At 59.4% G+C, this 16083-nt stretch overlaps 1 protein-coding gene across 10 annotated transcripts in view; it reads left to right on the top strand.

The window, feature by feature from the left end:
• MPRIP (myosin phosphatase Rho interacting protein) overlaps nt 1–16083 on the top strand; it is a 127869-nt gene that overhangs the window by 95007 nt on the left and 16779 nt on the right. For 9 of the 10 annotated variants that reach the window (XM_082374483.1, XM_082374477.1, XM_082374484.1 and 6 more), the window contains 7 exons: nt 123–227; nt 1733–1789; nt 2828–2896; nt 5061–5150; nt 9165–9274; nt 11602–12160; nt 13724–13840. In XM_082374483.1, the coding sequence (XP_082230609.1) occupies nt 123–227; nt 1733–1789; nt 2828–2896; nt 5061–5150; nt 9165–9274; nt 11602–12160; nt 13724–13840 (1107 nt within the window). The remainder of the gene's footprint in view (nt 1–122; nt 228–1732; nt 1790–2827; nt 2897–5060; nt 5151–9164; nt 9275–11601; nt 12161–13723; nt 13841–16083) is intronic. The other variant, XM_082374482.1, reaches the window with a different exon arrangement.

The following is a 16083-nucleotide window of genomic DNA, read 5'->3' as shown; positions in this document are numbered from 1 at the left end:
GAGGGGGCCCAGACGGCAGAGCGCCCGCTCCTCGTCCGGAACGTGGCCCCGCAGCCCGGCCCTCCCGCGGCTCCGGCTGCCCAGGGGCTGGCTGGTGCTGACAGGGCTGCTCTCTGCCACAGGACCTCCCCAGCGAAGCTCCTCTCCCGGACGCCTCGGCCTCCCCCCTGTCTCCACAGCGAAGAGCCAAGTCACTGGACAGGAGGTCCACGGAGCCCTCCCTGACGGTGAGCCCGGGCGCCCGCGCTCCGAGGCCTGCGGATGCCCTTCCTGCTGCTTCTGCCCCCTGGGCTCTTCGCTGCTGCTGCCTGTGCCTCCGCGCTGGCGTCCCTTCTGTGCACGGGCCCTCACGGCCGTGCGTGGGAAGCAGGTGCCGTGTTTCTGCCCCTTCTCTGGGCTGCGTGGGCATCCTGAGCTCTGAGGTCCCCAGCGGAGGAGGCCATCCGGCCGGAGCAGTGGAATTCTGGCTCCGGGGAATCAGGGCCACAGGACGAACCTCCGTTCTTCTTGTTTTGGGTGTTTGTTTCTGTGACATTTTGGAGTCGGAACCCCCTCCTCTTGCTGGGCACTTGTCTTGTTCGTGGGGTCACCACGGAGGGAGCCCAGCCTTTGCTCCAGGGCATGGGAGCCGTGGCCATCGGGTGCAGGTAGGGAGTGGTCAGGCGGGTCGAGCGGGACCATCGCTCCCTCGGAGAGCCCCGCGTGGCAAGCCAGCGTCCCAGGAGTGAGGACAGCTGCTCGTGTGGGCCCTTCTCTGCTCTGTCCTCGGCCTTCCGAGGAGCCTGGGGCTAATGCCGCCACTCCCAGGCCTGGGGCCTCCAGCGGCAACCTGACTTGGAGCCGTGGGGCCAGGGCGGAGGCTTTCTTGCCTGGAGTCTGGGTTTTGCTTGCTGGTTTGGAGCAGAGGCTCCAGGACACGTGTGGCTCATGGGTGTCCTGCTACGTGGCATGTGTTCTCTTGAACCCTTCTCGGGTTCTTGGAATATAACAAGACGTCACAGCCCCGTTCTGGTCATGATGGCTGTAGAAGAGCACATGGGCTGAGGGGAGCAGTGGGCCACGTCTCTTTTCACACTGGCCTGCCTGCGCCCCGATGTGTGACACAAGCCAGGCCCAGGGGGCTGCCTGCCTGCGGCCCTCAAGGTGCCCTCAGGCTGCTCCTCAGGCTCTGGCGTACAGGGGCCAGAGGGAACCGCAGGGACAGCGCCCTGTTCAGTGCCTGCGGTCCTGGTTCTGCTGCTTGTAGGGAAACGGAGACTCAGACTCATCTTGGCAGGTCAGTGGCCTGAGGGTCTTGGCAGGCTTGCTGCTGCGTCTTGCTTCACACCGGGCGTGGCCTCTGCGCTCAGTCTTTCTGTGGCCTCTGCGAGAACTTCTCCGCTGTCCTTTCAGCCGTCGCTGCACATCTTCCCTCCACGCGAAATGCCGGGTGCCTCTGTCTGGGCCGTTCTTCTCTGCCTTCCGGGCGGCCCCACTGTGCTGCTCACGGGCTGCGGGGCCGCGCCTGCTCCCCGTGCCCGGCCTCGCTCTCCTCGAAGACGCGCGTCCGGGGAGCAGCTCTGGCAGCCCCTGCCAGGGCGAGGGGCCACAGGGGCTCCTCTGGCAGGTGGATAAGCCCCTTTCCGGGGCCCCCTCGTCTGGGGAAAAGACACCTGCCTTCTCGGTCACCCTTTACCCAGAACCGGGACACTGCTGCTTTCCTCTCAGCTGTTCTTTTTTCTTCCTTCCTTAGCCCGACCTGCTGAACTTCAAGAAAGGCTGGCTGACCAGGCAGTATGAGGATGGCCAGGTGAGTGGCCAGAGCTGCTGTGGTCCCTGAGGCGCCGGGGAGCAGGCGTGAGGTTCAGCTGGCCTTGTCCCTGCGGGTGTGTGAGCGCCAGCCCTGTCCCCCGCCTCCAGCACACCCCCTCGTCTTGGGGACCAGGGTCGTGGCCGAGACCCCGTCTCCTCAGAACTGGGGGTGCAGTGGGGTGTGGAGGCCGCCGGCCTGCCCGCTGCCAGCGCAGGGACTGTTCTGCTCCCGACGGGGTCTCAGCATCAGGCCTGGGGACATGCTACAGCACTGGCTCCCCACCTGGTGACCTTTCCCAGAAGTTTCCTGAGAGCCCAGGCTTCCCCAGGACAGAAGGGCCTTCCGGTTGTGGGGTGGCAGCCAGTGGCCAGGGTGCAGCCGCAGCCTTGCGGGGAGCAGTGGACTTGAGCAGGAAGATCGAGCCATTCGTGGCTGCTGGGGTGGAGGCCAGGCCTCCCAGGAGGCAGGAAGAGGAGCTTGCGGGTCCCACCGAGAGGCCCGTAGATTCCCCTCCCTGCTTCCTGAGCGACCGTGCCCGAACGCCCTCTTCTTCTCTCTCTTCCACATCAATCCCCTCGGCCCTGCCTGGAGACTTGAGCCCCTCCTTGCTCCTCACGGTGAAGATTTGGGAGTCCGGCTGGTTGGGTTGCTCCTGCCGGCGGCAGGTGGGCGCCCCTCTGGTTAGCCAGGGGGTGGCCGTGGCTTGCAGGTGGCCTCCTTTTGGCTCTGGGGGCCCAGCCGCCATCTGCAGCCTCTGGAGCTGCAGCCCCGCTCAGCAGCCACGCCTCTGCGGGCAGAGCACAGGCAGCCCGGGGCCCACGGCAGCTGTCCGCACCGCCTTGTCGCCGGGCAGAGGTTGTGCGCACGTGGCTGCCCATGGCCTGAGCGGAGTCCTGTGTGCGTCTGCCCCCAGCGGGAGGGGCCGCCTGCCCTCTGCGTTACCTGTGCCCATTGAGGTGCCCCAGGACCCTGGCTGTGGGGTGCCTCAGAGCGGGAAGTGTGCGAGTTGAGTCTTGGTTTTCCCTTCTCTTTCAGTGGAAGAAACACTGGTTTGTCCTTGCTGATCAAAGCCTGAGGTTCTACAGGGACTCGGTGGCTGAGGAGGTGAGTGTCTCAGCTCCGTTCCTCTGTAGGGACAGGGGAGGTCCAGGTGGCACTGCTGTTCCTGGGCCCAAGTCCCCTTCGGGTGGACGGGTGGCCCAGTCCAGATCTGCAGAGGAGTCTGACGTTCCCGGGGCTGGTTCCTGCTGGAGAGTGGGCTCTCCAGGCCCTGCTTTCGGCACCTGGGTACGGGGGTTTCAGTGGCTTCTCTTGTCTCTGTTCTTTGAAGAACACTGAAAGACGTCTTCTTTGAAAACTCAGGATGAGCAGTTTTGTGCTTTCTAGACGGAGATTTTGTGGTGAATTGAGTCTTTAAAGAACTGAACTAAATCTTGTCCCTTGTTTTCTGGACAAGGATGGGATGTGGCAGGTGAACTTGGCCAGCCTGGTTGAGAGTCCTGATTCCACGGTCGAACACCAAACAGAAGGGGCTCTGTTTTTCTTCACCTACAAAAAAATCATCTATTTTGAGCAATTTGGCAGTCTGTTTCTGCACCTTTTCCCTTGCATTCCACTCCAGAAATCCTTCAGATGTACTCCCACATGTGAAGAAAGAGATGTGTTCCGTGTTAGTGGTTCCTGCACTTCTATAACAGCAGGAGATCTGAAAGAACCTAAATGTCTAACACTAGGGGCTGGTTATATACCCTGACACTAAGTTCTGTCTGGACTGCAGTGGAAAGACGTTAGTGACACAAGGGCTGATGCAGAGCAGTGTGGGTGGTGGGTCTCTGGGGGAGCCTGGAGTCAGGGACCACAGGAGCATGGGTGTTTGGCTGTTCTCAGAGTGTGGTGTGTGGGCCCCTGGAGACCCGTTCAGGGATTCTTCTATAACAAAAATAGTGTCATAAAACCATGATGCCATTTACTTGTTCCGTTGTGTTGGCCTCTGCGCTGACGGGTGCCTCAGGCTGCTCAGGCTGCGGGCGCAGGTGGCTGGCCACCATGCATCCTTCACTGCCACACGCTGCGACGTTGCAGAAAGGGCCTTAACAGAACGGGAAGGGCACTGATTTTATCAAGTCCCAGACCTTGAATACCCACTTCGGTGATGTTCTGTGACGTGAAACGGGAGGTTGGCAGAGGTTGCTTCTGCTGCTTGCCCAGGTATGACGGCCGTCCCGTGGGGAGCCCTCGCCTGCTGTCTGCACTGCCTGCCCCGCCGGCCGCCTCTCCTCGTGGCCCACCGTCTCTGCGTGAATGTACGACGCACAAATGCTCACTCGGTTTGGGTGTTCGGCAGACATTTTCTTAAAAATGAACCAAGTGAGCCTCTTCCTTCAAGGAAAACGACTGACAGAATTGTTACCAGTGATTCAGTTTGAGCTTCCAAGCAAAACTGGAACTTTGGAAAACTTGCGTTCACCATCACTAACTTGACAGTCTCCCCCAAGCTTACACACTCTCCTGACTGAACAGGTGGTGATAATAACCAATGCAGTGTTTGCTCCTGTACAAGGAAACTCAGTATCTGGGGGCTCTTCCCGAGGACGAGACAGTGTCACCAGATCACGTGTGGGTGAAAGACCCCCTCAAGGAGCAGGGTGTAGAACCATGGGTTCTAATGCAGCAGAGGACAGAAAGCATCCCCTTCGCAGTTCACCTTCAAGAAACTACCATTTGTCAAAGGAGAACAGCCACAACTGTCTATTTGAAAAGACTGTTAAAATTCACTTCCCTTTTCCAACCCCGTATCTGTGTGAGGCCAGACCGTCTTCATATTCTTCAACCAAAAACATGTCAACAAACAGACTTGAGTGCAGAGACGGGTGTGAGAACCCAGCTGTCCTCGGAAGTTAAGCATTAAAGAGAGTTGCAAAAACCTCTTGCTGGTTTTTTAAAATGATACTTTTTATTAAAAAATGAAATGGGTTTGTGTACTTTCATGCATAAATTCTTTTTTCAATTTTTTTTCTAATTTCTAATATGGCAAATATCATCAGTAGATACAACCCACATAAACAAAAGCTCTTTGGCACCCTCAATTTTTAAGAGTGTAAAGGAGGTTTGAGAACCACGGGCATGGGATGTCTTTGGCAGGATGTGTGGAAAATGGTGGTGTGGGTGCTTCTAGGTGGTGTGGGGTAGGCAGCGCCCTGCCTGTGAGCGTATGTACAGCTCACGGGGCACTGGCCTTTACTTTCTAAATCTCTCATTTTCTCCACAGGCGGCCGACTTGGATGGGGAGATCGACTTGTCTACATGTTACGATGTCACGGAGTACCCAGTGCAGAGAAACTATGGCTTCCAGATCCATGTGAGCCGGGTGGGGTTTGCAGGCAGGCTGAGTGCGAGGGTGGGGCCGTGGGCCTGACCGGCTGGCGCCTCATCCTGTCCCTTCCTCTGTCCTGGAGCTCCTCACCCCACCCCCAATCTGTGGTCTCAGCAAAAATGAAGACATTAGCATCTTTCTCTCAAGGCTGTCTAAAAGCCTTTCTTTACCGAAGGTTCTTTCTTTTTCTCCCGTTTTTTAAACGCTGGAGTTCGGGCCAGTTGGAAGGATGTGGGATGTGGGAAGTTAGAGTGAAAGTGTTCAGTTCTTAACTCTCAGGGTGCTCGGTTTTTATGCACTTGCTCTGTCCTTCATTCATCCACTTACCCACTCACTGAACTCCTTTCTCCCCACAATCTTGTGAAGGACTCCAACGAGCAAGGCATTCCCCGTCCTCAAAAAAATAATCTGATTGGACAGATGAAACAGTCCTCACTGGACATTTCATCAAAGCTCGGGGTTCAAGGGCTGCTCAGAGGTAGCCGGGCTCGTGGTGAGGGCACCGGCCCCTGGCTACCGTGTCTGCCCTCACTCTGATGCCACCTGTAAGGTGCCCCAGACCACCCTCACATTTGATAATTTGCCAGAAGGACTCAAAGAACACAGGAAAACACCGTACTTAGGATTGTAGATTTATTTTAGCAGAGGGATACAGATTGCTACCAGCCCAAGGAAGCAACGTGTGGCGAATTGGACTGAACAGGAGGGCCCTAAACGAAGCTCTCGTGTCCTTGGGGACGTGTTTCCCTCTTGGCGCTGACGTGTGATGACACACAGAGCTTCCAACATGGGAAGCTCGCCCAAGCTTCAGACCTGGTGCCAGGCCCAAGCCTCTGTGTCCAGAGTTTTTACAGAGGCTTCATAACTGATCAACTGAACTGTTGTCCACATGGTCAAATGCAAGTGCCAGCCCCCTCTCCCCCAGAGCCTGGCTGATGTCACATGGCCAGAGCCCCAGCCCTTCACTCCATGGCTGGTCTTTCTGGTCTGGCCAGCCCCACTGTGCATCACAAGGGCACAGGGCAAAGGCCAGACCTCTCTTTGGGGAAAGCTAATTCTTCCCCCATGAGAGCCTTAGGCGTGCGGTAGGAACCAAGTGGCCTGATAGCTGTCACACTGGGGCTCCCCTGCTGGGACTCCTGCAGCGTCGCCTTCTGACGTTTGGGCCCAGAGACTCAGCTGTATCTCTGGATTCAGCCTAGATGCAGCATGTGGCAATGACTAATATTAACCAAACTCAGAGGAGTGAGTTCAGATGTGAAGGCCAATGAATTGATTAAAAGGAAAAATCCAGCCCCCAGTCCACCAGGCTGCAGGGCATCTGTGGGGGCACCAAGTCATAGCTGAAGGTGGTGCCGATCTGATGGCCCGTGCTGCCCCACTGTGATGCCCTTCTGCCCCTCGTCCCTTTAGGAGGAAAAGACATGCTCAGTGAGCTAGACCTCTAGCCTCCTCTCTGCGGACAGATTTGGGGATGTTGCCAAGTTCTGGCATTGTGGGCCGCACGCTGATCTCCCCCTCCCCCCACCTCCCCATCTTTTTTTTTTTTTTAATTTATTTTTGGTTGCGTTGCTGTGCGTGGACTTTCTCTAGTTGCGGTAAGCGGACTTCTCATGGCAGTGGCATTTCTTGTTGCGGAGCACGGGCTCTAGGCGCGCGGGCTTCAGTAGTTGTGGCGCGCAGGCTCCGTAGTTGTGGCGCACGGGCTTAGTTGCTCCGCGGCATGTGGGATCTTGCTGGACCAGGGCTTGAACCCGTGTTCCCTGCATTGGCAGGCGGGTTTCTAACCACTGTGCCACCAGGGAAGCCCCTCACCTCCCCATCTTGAAGGGCAGACTTCTCTGTGCAGGGCATCCTGGGGGCATGAGTCCACTCCCATCACTGAGCAGGTTACATCATCATGTTCTAGGGTCACTTTCTGTGCAGTGAGGCCGTGACCTGGGACTCTCCTGGTCACAGATGGGGCGTTTCTGAGTCACCTGTGCTCCCTGGCTGATGTTGTCCACCAGCCTGACCCCTCGTCACTTTACCCTGGGTGGGGGGCAGTGAGCTTATGAGTTCTGGGGCTTTCTCATGAGCCCCGTGGACTGGGAGTTCTAAGTCGGGAGAGATGGAGCCCAGCACGGGAGGCCGGCTTCCTGGAGGGACTCGGCCTGGGTCACTAGGGAGCTTTAGGATCTCGAGGGACAAAGCTGTCCCTGGCCTGGCCACCAGACCTGGTGGCACCTACCAGGGGGCTGAGTGTAGAAGCCGGTGGGGTGGTATGGGGGAGCCCTGAGTGCTGAGTTGACAGTCAGCCTTGCCCTGAGTTGTGGAAAGCGCCGGAACGTGGAAGCAGCTGAGCGTCTGTGAGACGCATCTGGTGGGGCAGCAGGGGCGGGAGGCCAGGTGTCTGGCAAGTGCGGGGCGCCCGGGAGAGGGAGGGGCAGGGTCGAGGGCTGGAGACCCAGAGCGCGGCGAGCCGTGTGCGGGAGTTGGTGGAGCCTGCAGGGTCCTGGCCCGTGGTGCATTTGAGGCCGAGATGGGCCCTCTGAGACCGGTAGACCAGCAGCCAGCGTGTGGGCCTGGGGCCGGGAGAGAGCTCGTGGCAGGTGAGAGCTGAGGTTGTGGGAGAAGGTGGCCGAGGTCACACTCCATAAACGGCACACCGGGAGCAGGAGGCGGCCGCGGGGCCAGCACCTCAGGGAGCCCGGAGGCCACGCCCCCACCATCGGCCTGCGCTGGGGGGAACCGGAGGGGGAGAGGAGTGGAGACGTGGGTGGTGGGCTGTCGTCTAGATGGGGCGTCAGGCGGGGTCTGGGGTGGGCCGAGGTCACCCCGGGCTGTGCTGTGCTCTGCAGCACCCTGACGCCCTCTTGGTTTCGGCCCCTGGCCGTGCCAGCTCCCGTCCCAAACTCGTCTTGCTAATGGTGTCTTCCCATCAGCTTTTGCTGACGTGTCGTGGCTCCGTTTATGAGTAGCCTGAGCAGCTTGAGGAGTTCTGAGCCCCTCACTTCTGTAAGGCAGGAGCCCCTGGGCTCAGAGGCAGGGGAGAGGACTCTGTGCAGCCACCGCCCGCATCCCCCCCCCCCCCTCAGCTCTGCTGGAGCCGGTGGGCCGCTCAGGGCCACTCGTTACCCGCTGCCCGTGCCGCCCCCTCCTGTGATGTCCTTCGTCTTGACTGGCATCCCACCAACGCACCCAAGTTGGGGGGGTGGTCCAGGGATTGTCCTTGAGGTGCCCCCCGCAAGCCTGTCCGTGCTGCACTGTGCACGCCACCTCCTCCTCCTCTCCGAAGCCCCCTCTCATCACCTGAACGACCAGCCCGGCCACCCAGCAGGTCTCCCTGCCCCTCCTCAGCCCAACAGACACGGCCCCCATCGGGCCCCAGCCACTGCTCAGCCTCGTGCCTGCCACTGCTGCCCCCGGTCACCCTGTGAGCCTGTTGTGCGTGGTTGCACGCCCCAGGCCCACTCCCTCCACCTGGGCCACGCACCCCTTCCCCGTCCACCTGCCCACCCTCCCTAGCGCCCCCATGCCCCGGCCCCTTCCCGCTGCTCCCCGCACACACGTTCTCCTTCCTTCCAGTCTGCGAGCTCCTTAAAGAACAGGGAGTGTCAGTAAAGGCCTGCTGGGTGCCCTTTTTTTTTTTTTTTTTTTTTTTTTTAACATTTTCAATCTTTGAAAACCTTTAATAATGTACATGTTCTCTAAGGCTGGCCCTCTTGCTCCCTCAGCTCTTTCTGGCTTGAAGGCCTCACCCTGGTGCCCACATTATGTTAGAGAAGGCATTAGTTGGGAGCACGCATCAGCTGCAGTTGGGGAAAAACTGGCCCGGGTTAGTCACTGCCATGACAGTGTTCGCGGCTTTGCTCTCTCCTTTGCCCTCCAGCTCTGTTCATCCCGAGTGGGGCACATACCACACTCCTGGGACAGCCACCTGGCCGCCGGCCTCCCTGCGGGGCCTTTTTCACGGGTGGGGAGGTGCCGGTCACTGCTAACTCCTCGTCTTCTGTTTAGACAAAGGAGGGCGCCTTCACCCTCTCCGCTATGACGTCTGGAATCCGGCGGAATTGGATCCAGACCATCATGAAGCACGTCCACCCGATCTCTGCCCCAGACGTGACAAGGTGAGCCGGTAGGGTGCCCGAGGGGGCCCAGCACGGCCTTGCCCCCGTCCTTCAGTCCGCTGCCCACTCACTCTCCACTTGGCCTCCTGGGTTTTCTGCCTCAGGTTACCCTTCCCCCTCAGGCCTGGCCAGCGGGAGAAGCTCCCCAGGGCCCGGGCACTGAGCCACGGCTGGGTGAGGGCGGCTCCGGATGCCGCATTCACAGGCCACCTTAGCATTGCCTTTTTTTGATCCTTCTTCCTCACTCCTGAATCTGTTGGATTTTTGTGCAGCTGTGACAAAGCTCTCTTTGCAACTCTTGGTGCTGGAGGCCAAGTTGGGAAACTGTTCCCCGTGTCAACATCCATGCTTCATAAACCTTGTGATTCGCCCCACGCCTTCCTCCTCCTGCCCTGATGGTTAGAAACCCGAAGTTTTCATTTTACAAAAAGCAGAGAAGCTCCCTGTGTGTGGCTGGTGCTGTGACGTCGAGAACTCTGCCCCCCTGACCCTCACGGCTTCGGCACCTTCGCCGGTTCTGAGAGCCTCTTGCTTGCGATTTTCGGTCCGGTCATTTAAATGTTTCTTGAGTGACTCTCTCGTGTTGGAGGCTGCGCCCAGGGGGCGACCCTGGTGCCCACGGAGCGCTCCTTGGCCTAGGGCGGCCTCACACCTTGGTCAAGTCCTGGCCTCCTTGCTAGTGACCTGCACCTCTTTGAACAAGAAGGCAGGAAGGGACCCTAAATGGAGGACTCTTCTCTCTAGTCCTTCCGTCCTGTGTTGTCTGTTCGATTGTTTGTTCATTCCTTCATTTACTGCACGAACAGAATACTTGGTTGTTCCTGAGTCTCTACGACCAGGAGCAGAGACCAAAGCTCTTTCCGGGCACTTCGAGGAGGCCGCGTGCGGTGGGTCGGGGCCCGGCTGGGGTTCGTCAGCCTTGGGGTGTCGCAGGTGTGTGTCTCTGGCCTCAGAAAGGGCAGGAAGGACGCGCTCAGGCAACACATGGCTTGGGAGAGGCGCCTGCCCTCCTTGTTGGGGCCGCGGCCCACGGGGACAGCGTCCTCCTGACGAGCAGTGTACTCCAGGGTCAGCCGCCTCACAGCCGGGGTGCTTGCCTCACCCAGTTTGTTCTGTGTGGGCTTTTATACTTGGAGGAAAAGATGGATTTTTTTAGTGCAACAAGGCCACGTCCCAGGAAAGTTATTGGAAGCGGGTACAGGCGTCAGAAGTGTGGGTTCGAGCTGCACGCCGCGGCCCCCCCAAGTCTGGTGGGGAGTCGCAGGGGCTTCCTCTCCTGGGGATAGTGGCGGGCCCAGCTTCTTATGTCATCCTAATGGCTTATGCAGTCGGAGGCCTGGGCCAGCTCTCGGTTCAGTGGCGTTATTGAAAAGGTCCGTTCTGGAGAAGCTGTGTGCAAGCGTGTGGTCTTGGCCTGGACGCTCCCGGGGCCGCCTCCCGGGACGGGGAGGAGGCCTCTTCTGCAGGCTCCCTTCTCTTCGGCCGCCATTGAAGCCCAGGTGCTCCCGGAGCCCCCGGGGCCCAGCCCTCACCGCGCTGCGGGGCTTCCCACCCCGTGCTGAGGGCTTGGGGCAGGGTCGCAGGCTCTGCCCTTGGAGCCCGGAGACCTCTGCCTCGGACAGCCACGACCAGTGCCCTGCAGCACCCTGCCCGGGGACCTCCACTGTGGGGCAGGTGGGGGGAGGCGCATCCGGCTGCCGGGGTGGCGGAGGTGCCCTCGAGTGTCCTGCTTCCTGCTCACCTCTGCCCCGGGTGGGCCGCCAGGTCCTCTCAAGTCCTGTCCAGTGAGCCCCTGCCTGGTGCCGGCTCGTGGGCGCCACCTGGGCCATCGGGCTCACGGGCCCACAGGTGGTCCCAGGGCCATCACTCTGATCCGTCTGTCACGCCAGCCACCCAGAGTGGTTTTTTAAAACACAGACTTGACCGTGTTACTTACCTGCTTATTAAAAACCCATGAGCCTTTCGAGGGAAGCGGTTGTTGGTCTCGCTTGTTCCGTCACCGCCGGCCCAGTGCCTGGGTGCCGTGGGGTCTACCTCCCACGTGGCCTTGTGTGCGTGTGACCGTGCCCGGCGCAGCCTGACGGGGCTCTCGGCCCCCCACTGTCATCCTGCGGGAAACCTCTGGGCCGTTGTCTGCGGCTCCTTTTCTGCCGTCACCACTCGGTGCCACTTGGGGTTCCCTCCACAGACGTGTCAGTGGGTGAAGGCAGAGTCTCCCCCTTCCCTGCGGGAGCCACAGCCGCATAGAAAAAGGCGTGTGGTGACAGCAGGGGGCTGGGCCCTGCCGCCGGGGGGCCCCGCCTGACCAGCTGTCTCCCCCGCCCCAGCTCGCTGCCGCAGGGCAAAGACCGGAGCAGCTCCCCCTCGGAGACGAGGCTGCGGGAGAAGCAGGACGGGGAGCCCGGGGAGCCAGACCCCGAGCAGAAGCGGAGCCGGGCCCGTGAGCGCAGGCGGGAGGGCCGCTCCAAGACCTTCGACTGGGCCGAGTTCCGCCCCATCCAGCAGGCCCTGGCCCAGGAGAGAGCCGGCGCCCCGGGGCCTGCCACCCCCCGGCCCGAGGCGGAGCCCGGCGAGCTGGAGAGGGAGCGTGCGCGGCGGCGGGAGGAACGGCGCAAGCGCTTTGGGGCGGTGGACGCGGCCGACGGGCCCAGCATTGACGACACGGCCCTGCGCATGGAGGTCGACCGGGGCCCGGGGCCGCCCGCGACCGCCGACCTCAGGACCCAGAACGTGCACGTGGAGATCGAGCAGCGGTGGCATCAGGTGGAGACCACCCCCCTCCGGGAGGAGAAGCAAGTGCCCATCGCCCCCCTGCACTTGTCCTCCTCTGAGGATGGAAGCGACCGACTGTCCACTCCCGAGCTGACCTCTGTGCTGGAGAAGGAGGTAATGGCCGGGCGACGCAGGCGGGGCAGCTCCGTGCCGCCACCTTTCCCGGCACCCAGGGGCTTGCAGGCCCTCAGGCAGACAGACACGCGACAGCCCCCCTCCCCCCTCCCCGCCGAGTGCAGTGCAGGCCTGAGGCATGCTGGGGTGGGGGGTGGCAGGGAGGGCACCGGGCCCTTCCGGAGACCAGAGGAGTGGCGCTGACATTGAGAGCCAGAGGTGCCAGAGATGAGGCGGGTGGGCTGCAGGCCAGGTGGGGCCTCGTCTGCCCTGCTTCAGCCACGCACTAGAGGCTTTGGGCGGAAGAGGCACGTGAACAGAGTTAGCTTTCCGTCTGCACTAGGCAGCCCTGTGACCCTCAGGGAGACCTGACGGGTGCCGGGCAGGCAGCAGGAGGCAGAGCTCGTTCTAGGTACTGGGGGGGCAGGACGGGCCTGGCTGGTGAGCCTGGCATGAGCCTCCTCCAGATACAGAGGTGGGTGAGCCGGTCCCTGCATTTGTAACGTGACATTTTCCTTCATGAGGAAAGTACCCAGAAATCAAGTCTGCAAAAGCTGGGCCGTGGATTTGTAAGTCTGAACAGAGGTTCCACGGCCAAGGAGGTGGAGTCACACCTGCCTTTCAGGAGTTCTCAAGGATGCGATTCACGTGTGCGCTTGACTTCAGCGGCTAACTAAATCACAGATTGGCCACTTTGGCCTGCCTTCACTTCTCATCCTCTTCTTATTTGGTTAGATTCACGAGGCTGACGTTTATCACTAACATCAACACTTGGATTTTTTTCCATTTTCTACGCCTATTAATACAGTAATAGAGGCAAGATGGAGGAAAGTAACAGTTCAAACTTAACGTTGCTCTAAACAGCCAAAACGGGCCTGCAAGTCAGCAGGCCACACACTGGACCCTGAGTTTGTTTCAGACAGCAAGGTCTGAAAACCAAGGTCCCCATTGCCGGTCAGCACAGTCTGCTGCACACCCAGCTCTCCCTGCTTACCACGGCCCAGCAGCTGGGGGCACGTAGGTAACGTTCCGGAAAGGGGCAGATGGGTGACGGCTGGGTTCACAGCCATTGACAGCAAGAGTGTGAAGCAGCTCAATTCTTGAGGAGCCCTTCTCACAAACAGAATTTCATATGGAATCCATCGTATCCAACTGGTCAAACAGGGTTTCCCCAGAAGCCAAGGTAGATAGAGCCTGGCGCGAGGACTGCCCTGGGGCAGCACGGGCGTGTTTGGCCACGCTGAGGATACCCAAAGGACCCAGTGGGCAGTCTTCCCTCTGACAGGGGCACAAAGTCCTCATTTCCTGGTGGGGTCTACGCCTGGTGGATCCTCAAGCAGGTGTGGAGCTTATGTGGGTGCCCAGGTCGATTCACAGCTTGAGCTGAAACCTTGGTTGAAGACCCAACGAGCACATCCACCCAGGTGTGGCCGCCGGCAAGGCCCTCGGAGGCGCCCCTGAGCTCCAGCCCAGCTGGAATCGGGCACAGCACCGGGCACCTGTGCTGCGCTGCCGCTCCTGTACCGCCATTTTGCTTAAAAACGTGTGTCTTTTTGCCAACAGTTGGAGCAGAGCCAGAAGGAGGCCTCAGACCTTCTAGAGCAGAACCGGCTGCTGCAGGACCAGCTGAGGGTGGCTCTGGGCCGGGAGCAGAGCGCCCGGGAGGGCTATGTGCTGCAGGTAGGGCTGAGGGGCCGCCACGGCCCTCCAGGCGCCCTCGGGCTTCAGTGTGCAGGACCCAGGCAGGCTAGGAACGTGCAAAACCGAGCGCCAGGCCTCTGGACTCCTGTGCCACTGGAGCGGGCTCCCTGGGCCATGGGCTGCCTGGGTCTCCTCCTTGTGCAACAAGTTGGAGGATCTGCCTGAGCCCTCTACGTCGAAGGGTGTTTTAGATGTTTTCAGTAGTAGTCTTTCTCTTTGGCTCCCAACGAGTCCAATATATGTTTATTATCAATATCACATGTTTGCACGTTGTTTCTTTTTTACAATGGCAGCATTAGTCCCATTTTACAAATTTAAGAACTTGAGTAACAGCCACATGCCTCCTTATGACCAAGCGCATGGCAGAGCTAGAACTGGTTCCCTGCCCCTGACCGTGTCTGTACCACACCTGCAGGGCAGCCTGGGACTGTCACCACTAGCCTGGTGGCCCCACTTCTTACTTCCTGCCTAGGCTGAAGTTTGAGGGGGAAACATGGCCGCCCAGCCCTGAGCCAACCTGCCCAGTGGCGTGGAGGGGAGGGAGGGCAGCAGTCTTGAGTACTGAGCTGAGAGGCCAAACCTAGCGTCTCCCTGCAGAGGCCTCTGTGCCAGAGTGCCGCCCCCCAGGCAGCAGCAGGCATGCCACAGGCATCTTGCCAGGCAGGAGGTCACCTGGATGGAGCAGGCCGGTGTGAGCCAACTCTTCTGCAGCGTTTCAGGCCCTGCTCTAGTTCTGGGGTATAAAACAACACTCTCCTGCCCTCTCAGCCAGTGTGCAGTGGGGCGAGGTGATTGACAGATGAGTGCCAGGGGAAAGCAAGGCAGGGCGATGGGACGGAGAACTCGAGCTCTTGGCCAAGGCTGAAGGCACAGCATTCAAGTCAGGGTCCTGCACTGACCAGAACCCGGTGCCCCCTCCCCTGCAGCATCAGCCTCCTTGCCTGTGTAGACCTAGACTTCGTCCCTGAGGGCTCTTCCGACTCTAAAGGACCCAGAATCTCTGTGATAAGTTTTTGCATCAGCATTCCAGACTGCAGCACACTGGCTTCCTTGGTCCAAGTGGATCTTCTGGGCAGAGTCTGCCCTCCTGCCTCTCTCCATGCCCTTTTTGTGGCCCGTTTCTTCTGCCTTCCTTTCCCCCCCAGCTTTGGCCATGACCCTGGGCACCCCGTGTCCCCTGGACCCTCCTCCTTAGCCCTTCAACCATAGTTGTCGCCATGCCCAGTTCAGACTCTGAGGTACCGGAACCTGGTGATGGGGGGCACCCCTCTTTCCTGCATGTCTCACTCCGGGGCTTTCTGAGTCATTTGTGCAGACCCCGCAGGTTTGGGAAGCATCTTTTTAAACCCTGGTTGGGCCACCATCCTACACGCACTCATTTCACACCAGGTGGTAAAGATCCTGGCAGCAGAGTTTGAACATTGCTACCCTGTCCCGTGTCTGACCCGGACGATTGCATGAGCCCGCACTGAAGCCCGTCTGTCAGCTGACACGTTAACACCTCCCCGCCAGGTCAAAGGACAGTTTACTTTTAACCTCCCTACGTGCTTTGGAAATTCTTATAATCGAAAGTCTGAATGAGCAAGGGGCTTTGGGGTTAAGGGTGAGAAGGGTCAGCAGCTGGGGGTGGGCTCCGCGCTGACGGCCGGGAGGAGGAGCTGGCAGGGCGTGGACGTGGAGTGTCTGACTTACGTAACTGAGTGTCACATCTGTGGCTTCCCCACCAGCACACCTGGAGGGAGCCACAGGCAGGCCAGTGCTTAGGCTGAGCTATTCTCACTCCTTTCACGTTCTTGTTTTTTCCTGCGTTAATTAGTTCTGTCTACTCTGCATGCCTTCTAGGTTGGGGAGTTTTCTTTCAATTGTGTTTTATTTTCTGCATGCTTCACTTTCTTATTTTGAATGCCACAAAGGTTTGTTTGTTTTGTTAACTCTCATATTTTACTCCATGGTTTGCGTTTTCCCCTTCGTTTTGTCTTCTTGCAGGTAGAGATTAGTTCTTCCTGTTACTGTAGAGGACGGGCTCCACCTCCCACAGGAAAATGTTTCGGATGTCACCTCGCTGACATCCGCCAGCGGTGCCTCCCTTCCTTCTCCCCTGTCCCAGAAGGAAGTGGCATCGTCACCGGTCCTGCGCTTTGGCGGGGTTTGTGGTCTGGAGCTGTGTGCCTTTAGTTTTGCAAAACAAACAAACGGACGCTTTGCTCTGCTCCTGCCCGTCC

Source organism: Balaenoptera borealis (genome assembly GCF_965194805.1).
Source record: "Balaenoptera borealis genome assembly, chromosome: 20".
In the NCBI taxonomy this organism is placed as follows: Eukaryota; Metazoa; Chordata; class Mammalia; order Artiodactyla; family Balaenopteridae; genus Balaenoptera; species Balaenoptera borealis.
The sequence above is the reverse complement of the archived record's forward strand: the minus strand, read 5'-3'. Positions and strand labels throughout refer to the sequence as shown.